The 19,202-nt window shown below is 42.7% G+C and overlaps 2 protein-coding genes across 4 annotated transcripts in view; both read right to left on the reverse strand.

Annotated features, from left to right (window-relative positions):
* The window catches only part of setd5 (SET domain containing 5), a 42,580-nt gene extending 33,109 nt beyond the window's left edge, over nt 1-9,471 (reverse strand). For 2 of the 3 annotated variants that reach the window (XM_015401451.1, XM_015401450.1), the window contains exon 1: nt 9,047-9,471. The gene's annotated coding sequence lies outside the window, so the exon portion shown is untranslated. The remainder of the gene's footprint in view (nt 1-9,046) is intronic. The other variant, XM_015401452.1, reaches the window with a different exon arrangement.
* Nucleotides 9,472-12,162: 2,691 nt separating this feature from the next.
* On the reverse strand, nt 12,163-18,906 carry LOC107102232 (probable peptidyl-tRNA hydrolase 2). Its single transcript, XM_015401447.1, has 7 exons — nt 18,725-18,906; nt 17,151-17,264; nt 16,276-16,347; nt 16,089-16,163; nt 13,353-13,450; nt 13,000-13,114; nt 12,163-12,914 (listed from the first exon to the last, which is right to left on the reverse strand). The coding sequence occupies exons 2-7, from the start codon at nt 17,256-17,258 to the stop codon at nt 12,828-12,830; spliced, it is 555 nt and encodes a 184-aa protein (XP_015256933.1). The 5' UTR covers nt 17,259-17,264; nt 18,725-18,906; the 3' UTR covers nt 12,163-12,827.
* Between the last annotated feature and the right edge of the window lie 296 nt (nt 18,907-19,202).

Raw genomic sequence — 19,202 nt, forward strand, 5'->3', positions numbered from 1 at the left:
TTATGCATGTGTCTAAATAACAAAGATTGTAGTTAGCCAAGTTCTCGCCGTAAAGCAAGACCGACTCTCGCGAGACTTCTGAGCCTGTGGGTGCGGGCCGGTGCTCCTGCAATTGCGAGTACGGTATTTCCCCCACAGACCACCAGGGCGGCCGAGAAAACCTTTGTTCAACCTGAAATGACTCATTTAATCATCCAAAACGTTATGGAACACATTAATTAACTGAAAAATGTTGCATAGTGTGCCTTTAAATAACTGGATGCAAACTATCGGTACTTCAACAGACCAGGAAGCAGATTTCTCATCTCCATCAAGAGCCTTAAAAGTTTAATCAAATCCAGTCAAAGCAAACTTCTCATCTCAGGAATGGACGGAGAGATGCTGAGTTTGGAAGTAGAGAACAAACATAGATCATCCAAACTACGGATGATCCTGGTTATCCCCGTTACTAAAATCCGCAGCAAAACCAAAATATTCACGAGGAAACCACCAATATGCTCAATGATGGTGGGGATTTTTTAATATTTGTATTAAATTAAACCTTCATTTCCACATGTTTAGGTCCAATGAATTTAACGATGATATCCCGCATGCTCTCCTCGAGCTCTGAGGAAGTCTGAGCGGAGCGAAGCAGGATGGAGGAACAGCGGAGGCTGGAGGCTTTGCTTTGGGCAGGCGGTCTGGAGCGCAGCGGGGGGGGAAGACGTGGGATTTCAGGTTCAGGGCCCAAAATGAAAGGTTTCACTCACAGGCCAAGTGGAGCGGAAGGTTAAATTATTTACCGGCTAGAAAAAAAATAATGATTCGCTCGCAGTTATTTTAAAGGAACATATTATTTCACTCAGGCATTATGTTAAATGCAAACAAAGTCACAGTAAAAGGTGATTTAGTTTTATTAAACAAAGCTATTATTTAGAATTTCATTCAAAAAGGTGCAAAATACTATGATTTGGTAAAGTGATCATAAATAAAACCATTATAAAGTTCATAAATCAAAGTATAGCCTTTCTGCCAGCAGCATGGTTGGTGCAGAACCATATGTCCATCAGCTGCAGCATTTACTCCGTCCGTGTGTCTGTTTTGCTTATTTGCTGCACACCGATGAGCTCTTTAGCATCGTCATACATGAGCCAGTCTCATGCGGTCTCCTCAAAAGTTTTTATTTATGTGATCCAGTAAAATGTGGGACACGGTTTAATTTTATAGGACACAGGGGGAGAAGCGGGAAGGTCTGCTCTCTCTATACACTCTGCCATCAGTGGGACATAAGGGGCCTCCGTCAGGTAGGCAGCAGCAGCAGAGGTGGCGCTGCCTACATGTTGCAACATTAGATGCAGCCAAACAAACAAACACAATCATTGCACAAGCCAGTAGAATAATGCAAGGTAATGAGGCTTCAACCACAAGAGGCCTGGCAGCCATTTTAACCCCTGGAGGGCCGACTGGCCCCCACATGACTCTGCTCCTCCAAACTGGAACCATCTCAGAAAGAAACTGATTCTCTATGTCGTCAATTATGGCCCGTCTCTAAGAAAACACGCCCCAGCTGGTAGTAGCGGTTCAGAGAAACTTCTACAGCCATGCTTCACTTCCTGGGTCACAGTAAGGAGAGGAGAACAGGAACGCCTGGAAAGAAGAGCAAGAGTGATTCATCCAACAGGTTGGAAGTTGGACTTGATAATCTCCTTAAAGCGTTTTTAGTATCAGAAGCAAAGTTCATTCTTAGCATTCTTCTGGTTTTTAGCGGAGTCAGAGGAAAGGAAAGAGAAGGAAATGAAGGAGCCAACATGAGTGTGCAAGAAAACAATAAGAGGATGGCAGAGAAAGGGAGCAGAGGAGCTGTTTGCATAGATCTCCTACCTCCCCCTTCCACTTGCTGTTTTTTTTCCCTTCCCTCCCCCTCCTCTGCATTATTCTCCCAAGAACCATTGCTGCTTGGTTCAAAGCAGAATTAGCCCTCTGCAACACCGCTCCCCCATCGCCAAGGAAACACTGCACCCCATTGGAGGTAATGTAGATTCCCCGGACCAATAGGAGTGCAGCGGTGGGTCAGACGTCAGAGGAGACTTGTTTGACTTCGCTGTGCAGGAGACGGCAGACCACAGAGCGAACGCCGGCTGCACACCATGATGCAGCGAACAGGGGAAGCCTGCGCCACGCTGCCCCACATTAGCACCGCCAACGGGCCGCTTCTGATGCTCATGCAGCAGGAAACAGGATTAGCTAACAGACCCAAACAGACACACAGCCTTTTTAAATGAACCGTTGATGGATTTTTAAAAGAAGCCATTCCTTCCTTGGCGTCTCCACATTAGAACAACTTTACAACTCAAATCCATACTGGAACTTTTAAAGCTCCCATTAGAGACACTTGTTTTTTGTTTACATCCCATTAAATGAGCCAATCAGATCCTTGCATGGAGGAAGCAGTGATACTTACATTTCTTCAAATACTTTATTCAAACGAATCCTTGGTTTGTCTCAGTCTCTTGTTTCATTTAACACATGAACTGGTTTACATCATAAACTGAGCAAAAGATTAAATTTTAAGCTCAGTGAAGGAAAAAAAACTTGAGAATGTCATTCATTGTAAACCAGGTTAGCTTAGCTTAGCAGCATGATGTTGACTGGAGCTATGAGGCAAGCCCACATTTTAACCAGATAGCAGCACTTCCTCCTCCCTACCAGCTGCTGCACAGATAGTCAGCTAGCTGAAAAACCTCAAATACACGCATCCTTTTCTAAAAGAAACATTTGTTGGGTTTTTTAAACATTTATCTACATACTACAAACACAAAATGCTCCGGCTGTAAATGGAAAACATGGAAGCCTTCCTTCCTCTTACAGTAAAACCAGTTTGTCTGTGTTTTGCAGTTAACGCAGACAGGAGGCCTCTGATTGGCCAGTTCTACATCCATTCTACTCTATGCATATTTCCTCCTTGGTTCCTAATGTCAGAAACTGGCTGTTGTGCCGTCCACAACACCTGGCACACCTCGGACACCCAGCCACCGAGCAGGATGCTAGTTTGTAGCTCTGACTGCGACACACAGCTAACACACAGTAAAGCTGCTTAGAGGGCCTTTCAGGCTGGATGCGTTGTGCGCTGCGCGCCCTGCTTTCTATCGACCGTGCACCGCGTCAAAGTTTAGCACACCTGAACCTTGAACGCGACAAAAACACGAGCCCGTTTTCACCTCTAGGCTGGTGCCGCAGAAAATAACAGAGAAACCTGTAAGAAATAGGACTGGCGAGCAATTAATGACTAATCTGACCATCCGCGCAAACTTATCAACATCATCTAAGCAGAGGAGATTTTTTTTGAAACTGTGCCTCAGAACAGCAACATTATTAGATTCCTAAGTCATACGTCAATCTAAATGATCAGCTCCTTCCTCGTGTGGCTAGCTTAGGTAGCTAACGGGTTCAGGAGCGTGGCTACATTTAAACACCTAACCAGCAGCCATGAGACTGACTTCCTGCTGCTTAACTTTCTCCATCAGCGCAGCGTCAGATTAATACAATCTCTTGTTTCTCCGCCATGACCTTGTTTGAAATCCAAAAGCAACCAAAACAACTTTTTTCCACCTTTAAGTTTCTTTGGACTGATGTAAAGGATCTGCGCTAAGAGGAAACGGATCATGTTTCTACAGTAATGTTTTGAAAGGATTGAAGGTGATACACGAGCTGAACATAGGTGAATTTAAGGTCTTTATGCAACATTTAATAAAAACTCTAACTGCTTTACCCAATAAACCAGCAGTAAAGGTTCACTTCAGGTATTTAAATGAGCAAATTTATCAGAAATAGCAATTAACATCATGGTCATTATTGTCATAGCGTTCCAGAGCTCCCATGTCTTCACCCTACCCGTGTTTGGTCACTTTATCACCAATACGTTCATGACAGCAGCACTAAAACTCAACAGACCCGACATCTATCCTACTATCGAGGGCATCAGAAAGTCCAGACGTTTCCAGACGCTCATTAACAGGCCTGTTCCTTCTCTGCACGCGTGTGCTGTGATTTCCACGTCCTTGCAGCCTCCCTCCTCTGCGCGTGTGGACCCGTTTCTGCTCGATCATTTCAACTTCTGTCTCTTTGAAGGTGTCAGAAAGCATCCGGCCTGTGATTGGCTACTTTTCGGTAGCCATGGCTGTGTCCCAACGTCTGTTCTAACCGCTCTATAGAGCACTATTCAGGTTACGCTGTGTTGCAACGCAACAAGAAACTTCTGCTGAAACCCTAACAGCTGGTCACCACTTAGAGAATGAGCTGCAGTGCCTGAAATCAATACAACTTTTAACCTTTATTGAGAAGTCAAAATGAAAAATGGAAACACGCTACAGATCTGAATAATTTGAGCAGGACCTTTATTTGATCACATTTGAAATCTGTTATATATGATCTATTTAGCAAAACATGACTTGAATAGTTGTTTAATTTCTTCTTATATTTGTTAGGGATGGAACGGTTTATGAAAACCGTCCGAACCGTTCGGTTCGTGTGTGTTGCGTTCGGTTCATGCGCTGCTCCTTTTTCTCATAGGCGAAGCGTTTACACTCCAGAGCAGAAGGTGGCGGTACTGCGACCAAAGCCAACCACTTTATAGGTCTGCTGTATGGGACCGCTTTGCATTTAGAGTGACCTACGATGACGGCGGGAAGAAAGCTGGGGATAAAAGTGCAACAGTGTGCAAGCATTGTGCAACACGTTTTGTTTATGCTAACAGCAACATGACCAACATGTCATGCTAACCCTGAAATCCCTCATACTCCGTCAGCGCTCCGCCCCGCTGCGCTCCAGACCGGCTGCTCAAAGCAAAGCCTACAGCCTCCACTGTGGCTCCCGTCCGCTCCGCTCTGAGTTCCTTGGAGATGGTAGAGGGCATGCGCCAGATGATTCAATTCAAAGCAGCAAAACATGTGGAAATGATCCATCATTAAAAATAATTACAATTCATTAATTTTTTAGATTTTTTCATTAATTTCATACATTTTTATTTTTTCATGAATGTTTATCATTTTTATTAATTTTTTTTTATTTTTCGGTGTAACAATCAACATATACCGAACCGAAAACCGTGAACCGAGCAGAGGATTTTGTGAACCGTTCCACCCCTAATATTTCTATTCTTCGCTGTAAAATTCTTACTGTCGTGTTTTTAGATAGACTAGTTTAGGATCTGTCCAGGGACAACAGATGGAAAATAGCCTCTTGGCTAATTCTGGTGCATTTGCAGCAATGCTAATTACTGTACACTGTCCCTGTCAAAGAAATAAATAACTGCTTGAAAACTCCTCCCAGAAACAAAGCAAAGCAACATCAACCCATAATGGGTAATTATTGCTAATAGAGCTCTACTCTGTATGCCATGAAGGACAGAGTTAGAGAGCTTAAAGCATGAAGTTCCCTCTTCAACAGCTAATAGTGACGTTAGCCCACATTTCAGTTATATTGTTGTCAGAAACTGCAAGACTTTTGTGAGCTATAGCTCTGGAGGAGGAGCAACCAACTTCACGTCACCTAAATACAGCTTAAAGGACTAAGAGCTAGAGATAAAACTGTGGATTTCTCGGTTTTCTGACTGCATTGCTCATGTGAATGTGTTGGCAAGGCTTCGCTTCCTTCCTAACAAAAAATATGTTCCTACTAACCTTGACTATTTGTGCATTCCACAGATCTCCAAACTTTCAGAGGCCCATAGAAGGGTGTACATCCTGCAGACAGGTCCACACACACAGGAATTCGGCCGTCCTTATTAGGACTTTTCACTGACTTCCATTTTTCGTGGACAATTACATGAAATTTGACTACCTACAAACACCTAGAAGGTTCATTTTATGCGTTATTTAAAGCTAATCAATTCATTCATACAAGAAACATTTCCACTACGGTGATAAAAACAGCACTGAGTCATAACACGGTGGGCAGAGAGGCTCAGGTTTGTTCAGAAAGCAGCCGGAGGCTCATTCTGAAATTTCCTGTGGCAGCTAGCTGACTCCATGCTCACCCAGAGCAGGCTGCGCTTCTTCTGTCTGTCAATAAGCACAATGTTTGTTCAAGATAACAAGAAGGCACAGGTCAGGGGGCGTGTTGGAAAGATCATGTTACCACTGCTTCCAAGTGGCCAGGTTGGAAAGCTGCAGCCACACGGTCTATTAAAAGATGTGAAACATATTCAGAGAATGTCAGCTCCAACCAATGAAAGTCTGCCCCACACACGCCAATCAGGTTTGCACACATCAAAATCAAACCAAATGCTTGGCAAGGCTCCAGTCCAACACCCACACAAGGAAAGGTACGTTTCATACTTCTACAGCAAGGTCAACGAGGTCCCAGGTAAACGGTAAATAAAGTTACCAAAAGCTCTCTGTGTGGCCCATGATCTCACTGACAATCAGAAAGCCACAAAGCATTAAAAATGTTTTCACTATGATAAGCTGGATATCACATACTGAACAAATGACATTGCAAATAAAAATGAAAATGCAGAATTGAAGGCCATGGATCCAGTTTCAGACTGAAAGATAAGAAGCGCAGACAAAGCAAAGGTGTGTGATGAATAACAGCAGCCTAGAAGCAGGCAGACGGGACACAGCTGGGTTAGAGATCACAGCAAAAAACAAACATGATTTAAAAAGAACAAACAGGAAGTACTCTCTCCAGGTAATCAACATCTTTAAAATTAAACGACTGGATCGGGTGATCGTTAATGAAATGCAAAAAGAACGCAAAAAGAACGCGAGTACGGACTGCCCAAGTCCTGTTCTTAAAAAGAACACAGGAAAGTCTGGACTCTGGGAGAACGAAAGCACGCAGAATAAATCTGGGTCAGTTGGAACAGCGGCGTACTGATGACATCACCACATTCAAAGCTAGTCTGGAGCCACATTTCACCTGCTGTTATTAATAGAATATAGAGAATAAAAGATGACATTTCATTTAAAACCTCTGTCAGAGCCAGCGGTACTTCACACACGGCTATGCTGTAAGCGGGCCAACGGTAGCCCTGGCCGCCGCAGACGGGCCAACGGTAGCCCTGGCTGCTGCTTCTCTTGGAAGGTCCTCCCAGTTTCAGAATTTTAGTATAAGTTCTCGCTCCAATCTTAAGACGTAATTTTATTGAACAACGGCAACAGAAGAGAACTTTTAACTTAATCCTCTGAGCTCTGTGAGCGCTAACCTGGAAGCTGCTGCTGCCGCAGTGCATGCTGGGACAGCTGTCAGTCTGGAGAACGGACAAGTCCTCTCTGATGCATGTTGGGTAAATAGGGAGGGGCCAGAACAACATCCGGGGACTGCTGTTCTAGTTAACTGGATCAGTACTAGGGCTGAGGCTGATGACGTTTCACGAGCACGCGAGAATGCACAAGTACACAGATTGAAAAACAGCCTTAGAGTCTGACAGAACAATGCAAGATGGAATCCTAAGAGCAGCAGCATACCCGCTGTAGCAAAGCCCAAGGTTATTCATATGAACTCATCACATGTTTGGAGAGTTCAGGGAAAATGTTTTGCCATAAATAGTGCATGTTACTCCCTTATTCACATGCATTTTAAGAGCAAACCAGCAAGCCTTCAATGATAGCACCTACAAAATAAAATGTTTGCTTCTTTAAAAGTTCCAATGTGACATTTATAAAGGAGAAAAGATCAAACTAATGCAGAGTCTCCAGAAAATATACACAATTATTTAAGAGTTTAATAGAGATAGTGAGGTGTAAAAGCGTTTCCCTAAGAAGTGTCCCATCGCTGGTACCGGAGATCAACAACCCTACCGAGATTTCCTCCCACTGAAACAACAAACATGGAGGCGATACCAGCCGCTCCTCTCAGCCTCCACCGAGGCAGGAAGCGGAGCTAACTAACTAGAAGCTCAGGCTTTCTCATCGAGAACATTCACACGTGTTAGAAAAAGGAAACCATGAGTAAAAAAAGGAAAAAAATAAAGCAGACAAGGTTCGACTTTGAACCAGGGATTGTTTGCTTTCACATCAGGCAGGGAATGAGCTTACCGAGGCCGCCTTATGGCAGCAGATCCACCGGCCCACACCACCCAGGAGGACAGTCACACCACAGAGGAGCTGATGGAGGCTACAGACCGCCACACACAGCTGAAACAGCCACCAAGTTAGCCCAGCGGCTACTAGCATTTGCTGCCCGGTTGGTATGCTAGCTGCTGTTAGCAGCTAGGCTAGGAGTCGTCGAAAAAGACATAACTGCAGGTGGAATAAAAGTTTATTTTCAAAAGGTTTTATCTCATTGGACACCCAAAGAAAGCCTAACACCATGCGGCCAAAAAAACAACCACCTAAACGGTTATATAAACAACATTTCTAACGGTTAGCCTGCCTTACTGCCTGTGAACCTAAAAGCATCATAAATATGACACCAGACTTATTTAAAGCTTTAACTGCACTATTAAAAAAAATAGACATAAACAGGTAAATAAAGCAGCGCTTTAATAACAGACCTGGTGATGTTATAACGCCTCTTTGGGGGAAACTTACTCCAAAACCCCCAAGGCGAAGGTTCATTTTTCACTTATTTGCACCAGTTCTACCGCATTCAATCCAAAAACAAATCACTAACTCTACTAACACCGACGATGGAAATAAACAGGTTTTTTTTTTTCAAAATATTGCACATGTATAAAAGTTTTTAAATCTGAATACAGGGTTTGATCGTGATTATTTGAAAAACTGGCAAAAATAAGCAATTCTGACGATGCAAGAAAACTAAGAAAAAAAAAAACAACACACGAGGGACTGATGAAAGAGGCAGAGGAGCAGCAGCCCTGGGAGGATCACTGCCTCCACATCTGATCTTAGCTGCTGTTTTAGCTAGCAAACACATCACATTCAGAAGGAAATACTAACGTCTCCAACAGAAACTTGTTGGAAGAAACTTCAGTGGAAGCAGGTTGTCTGCTAGCCCAGTTAGCCGCATAGTCATGGCAGACAGAAAACAGGGTTGATTTGGTTCAATTCTTCATAAAAACCTTAAAATGTAAAACAAGGTGTTGCATATATCAGGTGCTTACCTAAAGAGTCATTCCAAATCCCTTACAAACCAGACAGAACCGTGGAGTATGGAAGTCCTTGGAGTATCCCAACATCAATTCCAATTAGACCAGTAGGCCTGGATATCCGCCTCGGAGTCTCCTCTATCCTTTGCCCCACAAGTAGCTCCCTCCTCAAGGCTAAGAAACAAAGTTCTTGCTATCTCCCAAAAAATGTCGAAAAGTCAAAACCCTTGTGTTGTTCGGTTCCTCTAAATCCATAGGTGTCTTTTATAAATTCCGGTTAACAACTCCAGTGATGTGTCTTTTATATTTACAGTCGCTGTTTATTATGGGTTATACACCGCTGGATGTGATACGGGGGCTCCGGTTCTGTCTCGGGTACTAACGCTCTCCGGAGCGCCCATCCCCCCTCCTCTTCGCCGGCTTCCACCACAGGCCCCAACCAAACTGACACACAATCAAGCTACGGGGTTTCCGATGCTTTCGTGCAGGGGCAGGCAGTATGGGTGGGCCTTCCAGATGTCCCGCCTCTTGCCGTTGATTGGACCTTAAAATTAGTTTCCTTCGGTTTTACGTAAAATACTTGAATTCTATTGGTGAGTTGAAGTGTCGATTATTAGTTTCCATTGCGGGATGAAATAGGGCGAGTACCTCTCCAGTCAGAGGCTTTTATTCTTTAGTTTGAGGGCGGTGAAGCACACGGAAAGGAGCATGTAGATGGATTTGGGAGCCACATTGCTACTCCAAGGATATATGTCGACTTCGATGCCGGAAATTTTCTTTAAATATAACATTCCAATGGAGCTAACCTAATTTCTATAGTGGGATTACCTTCTTTTATGTATTTAGAACTTGTTTGTTCTGGAACGAGTGCTGTTTATGCATAATGGTAATCGTTAGCCGCACGGGGTCTCTTGGGCTCATTTCCAGGGCTGCAGGAGGCAGGGTTAGCCCACTGGGTCAGCCCCACCTACCGGCCTGTCACTTACATCTGGAGGGGGAAAGTGGCCCTCTCCTCCGGCTTGGATCGTGACTTAAATCCTTTTCAGACAGAATTATTTCACTGCTACGCAGACGCCAAAATAAACTGCTTAGTGAAATGTCCGAGGCTGACAAAGAACCGCCATGTTGTTTGGCGGCCAGAGGTGTTTCATTCTGATATGGAACCACATCCTCACAGGGAAAAACCAATCAGGAACAATGAACCGATACCTTCCTGCAGCTTTCTGTAACATTAGCTTTGTGTAATTCAAGATTACGTCATCAGCTTTGTCATGTCATAAGACCAGGGGGCGGCCTGCGATTGGACGCGCTGAAAGACCCAACGTCATGTGTTGCAGGGAGGGGCAGGAAAGTCAAGCCTCGGAAATTGGCGGCCTAGTGTAGATCCTGGAATCCTGAGGTTCAAAGTTCAAATCCCACTCCCGCAGACTGCCACTCTGGGTCCCTTAGCAAAACCCTTATCCCCCCCTGCTCCCCAGGCGCAGCACAATGGCAGCCCACTGCTCCCCAAGGGGATGGGTTAAACTCGGGAGTTAATTCAGTGACTCTGAGCTTCTGGAACAGCGGAATGACAACAGCTGAGAAAAATGGGAAGGAATTGGACAGGAAAGAAAAGGGTTTTAAAAACTAGTTGAGGCCTTTTAGATATTTAAAGCTGTTAATGGCTGTCACTACCCGATCCCTTCTGCGCATGCGCCATCAGCTCATTTGCGCTTCCCGGTCGCCCTCAATTTTATTTTGTTAAAAAACCTAAATTAAACTACGGCTCTGTTTGAATTCATGGGCTGCATCCTCTAAGTAGGCGGTCTACCTGGACTGGATCATTCAAAGTCTGTAAAAATAAGGAGACCGGAAGAGTTTAGCTGTGAATTCAAACAGGTCTACCCTGCGGCGGGTAATAATAATATTCAACAACAACAAAAAATCTCTTATTGTGCAAAACCAATAAAAAAGTATCAGATTTATAGTCCCCACACTGCAGATATGTTAGAATCTGTCCTTAAATTCCAGCCAAACCCATTTACACAGTAACAGATAAAAACCTTTAGATAAATCAAACATTACCGCCACATATCTGACTCTATAACCATTAAAACAACTATTTTCATTCATTTCACAAGGAACTATTCACAGACTGGATTATATTAAACTGAACTTCCAATTTTCACCACTGTGAGGCGCCATGTAACCTTTCCTCTGATCACGGAGCAGCCGGCTTGATTGGTCTCGCAATGAATCCTGGGTAAACCAAGGATACATCGGCTGTGTCCTTCAAATCGGGCTGTTTTATCAGTCGTCTCCTACGCTACTTGCGGTGGCTAACTTTATCAGCTTTGGATTTAAAATTAAATCTAGTCTGAGTTTTATTTTTTCCTTTCGTGATAATATTACGGTCTATAGTGCGTAATCCAAAGAAACAAACAACTAAAATGCAGATAAACATGGTTTAATCTGATTTACTGATGACGTCAGAGAAGCTGTTTAACGGAGAAAATGGAAAAAAACATTAAAATAATGAACCTTTTAATGGATGTGACGCTTCTTCTTCTCTATTATGGGGGATCGCAAGCATACCGCCACCTACTGTACATGTGTGTAACAACTACATCTATCAAATTTTATTTTTAATTTTGTATTCTGAAGATAATTTCCTTCATAAATATCCTTTATATTACCTTCATTCCCCGATATTCCTTTCAGGCTCCATTCTTGGGCCGTCCTTCCAACCATTCTTCTCAATTTCTTCCTTTCATGTTCATAAGTTTTACAGTTCATCTGTAAATTTTATTTTTCTCTGCATCCTTCAAATTTATCATTTTTTTCCTCTTTCTTAATCGCTTTTTTCTTATTTCTGTTTCATTAATATTTCCATTTAATACAGACTTTTGTACTTTATAGAATCCTTTTTTTTTCTTCATTCCACCATTTTTTCCATTTCTTTACTCTTAAGTAATTGTAATGATTATTTCTCCCTCTAAGGCTTTCTTCCATCTGCTGAATAAAAACCAAACAGCACAGATGACCTCAGCCAGCCACAGGGAAGGAAGGGGGGTGGGTGTTACGAGACGCCGCTGTATGGCCGGAAGGGGCGTGGCTACCCCCTCCATCAGGATTACATATGAAGCACACCATCAGCATTGGTTATGTAGGTTTTTTAATGATCAACAGACTGATACAGCAACATCAGGACTAACAGTTTATACGACAGTCTTCTAATGTCAGATTAAATAGTCATACATTTTACATCTCATGCATAATCATAACTCGGCACCCAAAATGCGACACTATGAGCAATAAAATATAACCACAAACACATCCATGTTTAAATGACCTAAGCATATCATCCATGGCGGACATATTTAGAGCCAGTTCCAAATGTTAGTGGAGTTTTTGGTGCCGGGTTTGAGCTTTGATACAAGTTAGAACACAAATGTGAAACGAAGAATTTCCTCATTTACCTAAAAACGGAATCTTTGCAGTCTGATAAGATGACAACATGTGGACACAGAAAGCTTGAACTCTGGAGGTTATATCATTCAGGGAGGCACAGAAACGACCACTAAACTAACCATCACCAGTGGGACAGTGCTTCTTTGACCGGCTAGGAAGAAGGTGGGTGGAAATCGGATTCAGGAACGTCCCTTTCCTGATAGTAACAGTAAACGAGCGGTGGGTTGATTCAGTTCCGGTTCAGTGCGGTTTTAGCCCATGGAACCCAAACGTTCTTGTGCCTCTGAGAAAGGCTGCCCCCTCCTGGTTGATTGGTGCCACTGCAGAGATTTGTCTCCAAAGCCCCTCAGAGCAGCTTCAGGCTGCCGGTGACATTGTTCACCATCTCCTCTGCTCCCATGAGGGCCAACACGGTGCGGGATCCAGACTCCACCTGCAGAGACGGTTGTTATTCCATAAAAAACCTTCATCAGACCGATAGATGACTCAGTTATTCATCTGCTGCCTCTGAGACCCACCTGGGTCAGACCTGCATCCTGGACCAGGTAGGTGGGCAGGTTGAGGCTCAGGCTCAGGGCCTGGAGCTCCAGCAGGTGGGCCACGTTGGTGCCTTGGAGCACCACCTTCTTGGCGCTGTATGAACAACAAACTCACATCATTTACATCTTGGAAAAAAGTCAGCAAACATGCTGGTCAAACTGGTGATTCTGTCACTATCCAGCCACTGTGGGAACCTGGATGCAGAGGTGGTTCCAAATATTACTGGTATCCCACAACGAACATGATGAAATTTACTGACTAAATCTACCAGCATAAGGTGGGAGGAGGTTTTCCTGGTTCCTGGAATGACTGGGATGAGAATGGGCCTTACCCGCTGCTGTCCCACTTCCAGGCCATTTCCCTCCAGCTGTTCTTCTCCTGTAGAGCCTGGTACAAGCCCACCGCAGCGTGACCCACCTGGGCGGCGACCTGCACACATTCAGCACCGGGGACGTTACTGGGACCAGCAGACAGCCGGTCCCCACCCCATCCGCACCATCAGCTCATCGTTAACCAGATATACATCCCTAAAATAGCGAGCGTACTAAACCATAACATGTTAACACTAGAACTCCCAAGGCCGTCATTTTGACGGCTCTGAGATTTTAAAGGGAAAGAACTTTATTTACATTATTCATACGTTTCTCATGTTTACTTCCTTTATTTCCGCGTCGTTTCTTTTATAAAATAAAAACATAAAAAATAACTCAGGTTAATTTTACCTCCATCGCCCACAGCAGTCATTCTGACAGCTCTATTCGTTTTGCATTGTAAATCCTTTCTGTGGTTGATCGACCTTCAGTACCGTTGCCTAGCAACCATCATTCTACCCAGAAGTCTTTGGCTAAGACGGAAAAATTGGCTTTCAGAAGAAACCTAAGGTGGCTGACGAGTCTGAGGATCATCAACGCAGACAGATCAGTGACCCATCAGACGATAGTGAAACTTCTAAGGTTTGACATCACCTGAGCCGGTCCGCTCAGCGGCCCAAACCACGGCCTATATCGTCTCTGCCTGTGTTTTTCTCCTTCTACTGATGACGCTGGATGAAAAGGCTTAATTACGGTGCTATCTACTGACCCCTCCCCTTCCTCATTTTTGAGGAGGGAGGAAGAGTGGACTATCGCATCAGGTAGTACTTCTGCAGCTTTAGAGCCAGCCCCATGAGGAGTTAGCCAGGTAAAAAAAAGCTCAAAATGGAACTGGTTTAAAAGTCGAGCGCAACAGCCGCAGTGTGGGAATATTTCGGATTCCAACCAAATGACCGAGGCGAACCGCTGAACCTATGCGAGCCAGTACGTCGCATTTGTCATAAAACAGCAGCAACTGAGAGCAGCAATACAACCAACCTACATGCAGCTAAAGCACAACCACCCAGCAAAGTTTCTCCAGCTGGAAACAAAAAGTACGAGCGGCGACCCGCCTGCGTCTTCAGGTTTGCAACACTCCTTAATCAACAGGCAGCATAAAAAAACGACGTCGCAAAGTGGCGCGCGCTCACAGACAGCGTAGTTCATTTAATTGCTAAAGAGATGCTTCCATTTAATGTTGGTGAAAAGCCGGCATTTTGAAAAATGTTGCAGACATTTGATAGACAGGATGAACTCCCCAGGAAAACATAACTTTTACAAACGTGATACATCCACATACGTTTTTATTTCCACTGTGGTTTTATCTTGTGTTTAGTTTTTATTTAGGTGTGTTTTTAGTTAACAGAGACTGAGAATCCATTTGATTTTTATTTCTTGTTTTATTTTGTTAACCAGTTCCAGTGTTAAGTGTTCTGTTGAAAATAAAGTGTGTTTATCTTTGGCAGGAAAATGCATGCATTATTACGTCATTTCCATTAAATGGTGACAGGCCTAATCATCACTACTCATGCGTTCCATTGGGGAAAATGGCGTCCGTCAAACAGGCGACCAGTGGGAGTTCCAGTTTTAAAGGTTATTGATGTATTTCCTGAGTAAATAAAAGGATTTAAATCCTTTCTGTTTAATCACTCTGTTCCTGATCTGTACAAGAAATGGGATCCTGCGCTAATTCCAGGAGCTAACTTTAGCAGCTTTGGATTTAAACATCAATCTAGTCTTTTTGAGTTTAATATTTTCCTTTCCTGTTAACATTACGGTATATAGTGCGTAAACTAAAGAAAGAAACAACTAAAATGAAGTATAAATATGGTTTAATCAGATTAACTGCTCTGAGCATGTCCCATGATGACGTCAGAAAATTTAAAAAGCATTAAAATAGTCTCAGAAAAGTCATAAAACAAATATAGGTATTAGCATTTTTTTATAGCAATTTAAGTATGGAAATAAGTGCTTTTAGTACCATGATTGCATCATTTATTGAAACCTATATCTGTCTGCACAGATGAGCTGATAGTACGGATCGTAAAGTAGGGCAGGAATAAAAAAAAAGTGATTATTTTTAACAGACACTGATTTTACCTCATCTTTCCTGTGCACTAACTCCTAGCCTTTAGCCGTTTAGCATTTTGCTTACCCACAGTGCATTGCTGCAGACCATTACTGTAAGCTTTGTGTGAAAAAGTGCTTCCCTCCGCCTGCATGCATGGATCTGCTGCTAGCTGCTACTCTCTCTACCGCCCCCTAGAGGGCTGAAGGGACATTGTTTTTAAATCTTACTCTTCTTAAATATAGTGTAATTAAAAATTGTTCCCTCTGGGATTTTAAAATTGTGCTTTGTTAATTGCAAATGCAACTAATTGCCCAGCCCTATTGTAGAGAGTGCGTGTACCGCCCCCTGCTGCTTGTTGAAGGGTATGGTCACTTCCTGCTCAGAAAGAAGCAAGTCATGCAGAAGATGCTTGTTTATATTTTCAAGCCGATTATTTCACCTTATCTCTCAAAAATCAAGTGTTGTTGATGGATTGCTGAGCAAACATTGCTAAATTGTGTTTCTTTTTATAACAGAGATAAAGTTTCCTGTTCCTTTAGTCATAAGAGCCCAAACAAGTGGAACCTTTCAGCTCAGATTTAACACATCTGAAAATTCACAGGCTGGTGGAATCTGATCTTCACCATGACTGAAGCGCTGGATTTACCTTTCCAACACCCATGCCAAGGTCCATGTTCACCACAAACACCATCTTGAACATGAGGTCATCGTCCCCCTCCTCCTGTGTGTCACACCGTAGACAAAGGCACACTGAGATTTGGATTTGGACAAACTCTACTGGGTCTAAAGTACCACCGTGTACCTGCAGGGGACTAAGGCTAGCTTATGGGCACCTCATTCTCCAGTTTGTTGAAGTAGTACATGGCCGCCTCCTCAGCAGACACATTCCGAGTGTGCAGTAATGCCTGAAGGGACCAACAAGATGGATTCAGATACATAGAACCTTTACGCATCCATTACTAAAGCAGATCTGTGTGAATAGATCCATAGACGCCTCACTGGACGCTGGCCACCGTGCCTAGCGGGCGGCCATCTTGGGTCAGACCACAGTTCCAACAGCTGCTGTCAGAATGAATAGGAGGCGCCTTAGATCTCATTTTGATGACATGAAAGAGTCAGAGATAATATCACAATAATCTCTTACATGTCAGAAACCCTTAAAACCAAAAAAAAAACATTTTCTAAAATATAAATATATATCATATATGGCACACATTAACTGATTTAAAAGAAAAATTGTTCACATAGGCAGTTAGGTAGTTTGAAAAAGAGTTGTGGAAAAGTTTAGAAAACTTCTAAGGACAAAAAGCCTTTAGACACGTGTGTGTGTGTATATATATACATATATATACACACACACACACACACACACACACACGTAAAACATAATATATTAATATATAACTTTGTATACATCTGATGCAGTTTGAGTTCAGTTTATAAGCTGAATAAATCTGTGTAATGTAACTGAAAGGTTATTTTAAATTATCTTTTGGTCTTGTGACATCTAAGAGATGATTGTAATATTATCTCTGACTCGTCTTTCATGTGATTAAAATCAGATCTAAAGCGCCCCCTGTTCATTCATAACAGCTGTCTGAACTGTGGTCTGATCCAAGATGGCCGCCCTCTAGGTACATTGGCTTCACTGCTGACAGCGTCCAATGAGGCGTCTATGTGTATAATGTCTATGTGTAGATCTATCTACCTGTTTGGCTGCTTCCTCTGGGATGTCCAGCTCTCTAAGCTGCTGCAGGAACACAGGGTTCACCTCCTGAGGGCCACAGTTTGGCCCCGGCTCCTCTGAAGGCTCCATCACCGCCTGCAGGAAGAGAAGCAGTGAAAGCAACTGTACCTTTTCCCACCCCAGCAGGCCCGGTACAGGGCCCTGCTGATCTTTATCTGTTTATAGAAATGACCAAAACAAACTCGCATGGTGTTTCATCCACACACCTTTCAAATGGGGCTTTAAAATTTCTAAAATATGTTTCCATTTTTTTTTCACGAATACTTTCTTGTTTTAAATCTGTGTAAACAAATAAAATGAGATTTAAAATTTGACCTGAAATATGTGACTAGAGGCTCAGACTTTTCTAAGGAGGGGTCGGAGGTCATTGTGCGACCATTTCAGGTGATGTAACCGGCATGCGTTATATTAGCTGCTGTTATTCTTATTTTCTATTCAGTTTGGTGATATTATTGGTAAATTTCAATGAAACAACGGCTAAATCTTAATAGCAAAGGCTTTGCCTTATGCTGAAGGTCTCCAATAATGGAAATCAGTATATTTGATTATATCAGATTCCCTTTTATGAGCAGGAAAATTAATTTTGGTACTTTTGGTACCACAGCACTAAAATACCATTTCCTCCTAGATCACTGCCCACTAAAACCTTTGTGGGACAAACATGCTTCAACTAATTCAGTCCAAATTAGCCTGACTTATAGTCAAGATGTGGATCTATAAAGTCTGAGGTTCTTCTAGAGTTTCTAATGGGCTTTCATGGTGTTTTTTGTTTATTTGGGAAATAAAATTTGGGGGAGACAAAATATTTTATTTTTTTTTCTTTGGTTAATCACCTATAAATCAGACATGGTGACATTTAAAATAATGGTTCCACCTGAAAAATATTCCTCAATGCCTTTCTGTCACACAAACAATTATATTTCTGATCTATAGTTTGGGAGCTGAACTTGTTTTAATTTACATGTATAATTTGCTCCTCAGACCCTCAGGGCTTAAATAACTATTAACTGAAGTGAAAATCCAGCAGATCTAAAAGCAGAATCTGCTCTGATTAAACTGAATGTAAAGCCGGGATTCACCTCTGATGCTTTGGAGCATTAAGTTAATATTCTAAAAGAACTAGTCTAAGATTTTAAAAAGGAGTTAAGAAGACATTTAAACAACCATGACGTGACGTCGCAGCTACGTAAATGTTAACGGGACATCCAATAGCCCAATGTTAAAACAGTTTTCTTTAAACTGCTGTATTTATGGTGAACATGAATTTAAGGTGAAGGGGAGGCACGTTAATAAGGATTCTGCTAATGAATGGAGGCCAGAGAGCTTCAAGCTAACGGCTACATGCTACATCAGGTTAGCAGCAACAGCTGATCATTTAACAACGGTGACGTTTCAACTTTAATGTTAGTCTAATTATCCGCTAAAATGTCTAAACATTTTCTCCACATCATCTCTTATTCAGCCACATCTTTGCTGAGTGGCGCTAACAGTTAGCTTTAGCCTGAGGTAGAATCCAGCTAACTTCCTGCTGTTACCTGTTTGATCCGGTTTGCTCTACAGCAGCAGCAGCAGCAACTCTAATCTAAGCAGGCTTCTCCAAACCTCAAATATCACAGACAAGACGCGGAATGGATCCGTCAATAAAGCTGTTTTCTATGCCGCTCTCCCGCTGCTGTGAAGCGCGTCATTCCATTCCTCCATTTTGAGCACTTCCTGCTCTTTGCCAGCCGCATACCGCCCCCTGGCGAGCGGAGTCCGCAGGTCAGGACCAGCATTTAAAAACACAGATACATGTAAACAGGTTATGTTCTCCCTAAATAAAACATGAATATTTGTTTGTGATCCTTTTACAGTTTCTTTTTTTTAACAGAACTAATCGTTTGTGTTTCTATCTGTTCACTGATCATGTAGGTAAATAAATGAGATTTTTTTTCTTTTGAGAATCCTTCAGGTTAAATGTCTGCACTAACACCAAACACATCCAGGCTGCTTTTCTAAAATGACTGCAGAAGT

The sequence above is a fragment of the Cyprinodon variegatus genome, unplaced genomic scaffold (genome assembly GCF_000732505.1).
Source record: "Cyprinodon variegatus isolate N-32 unplaced genomic scaffold, C_variegatus-1.0 Scaffold1220, whole genome shotgun sequence".
NCBI classification, from domain to species: domain Eukaryota; kingdom Metazoa; phylum Chordata; class Actinopteri; order Cyprinodontiformes; family Cyprinodontidae; genus Cyprinodon; species Cyprinodon variegatus.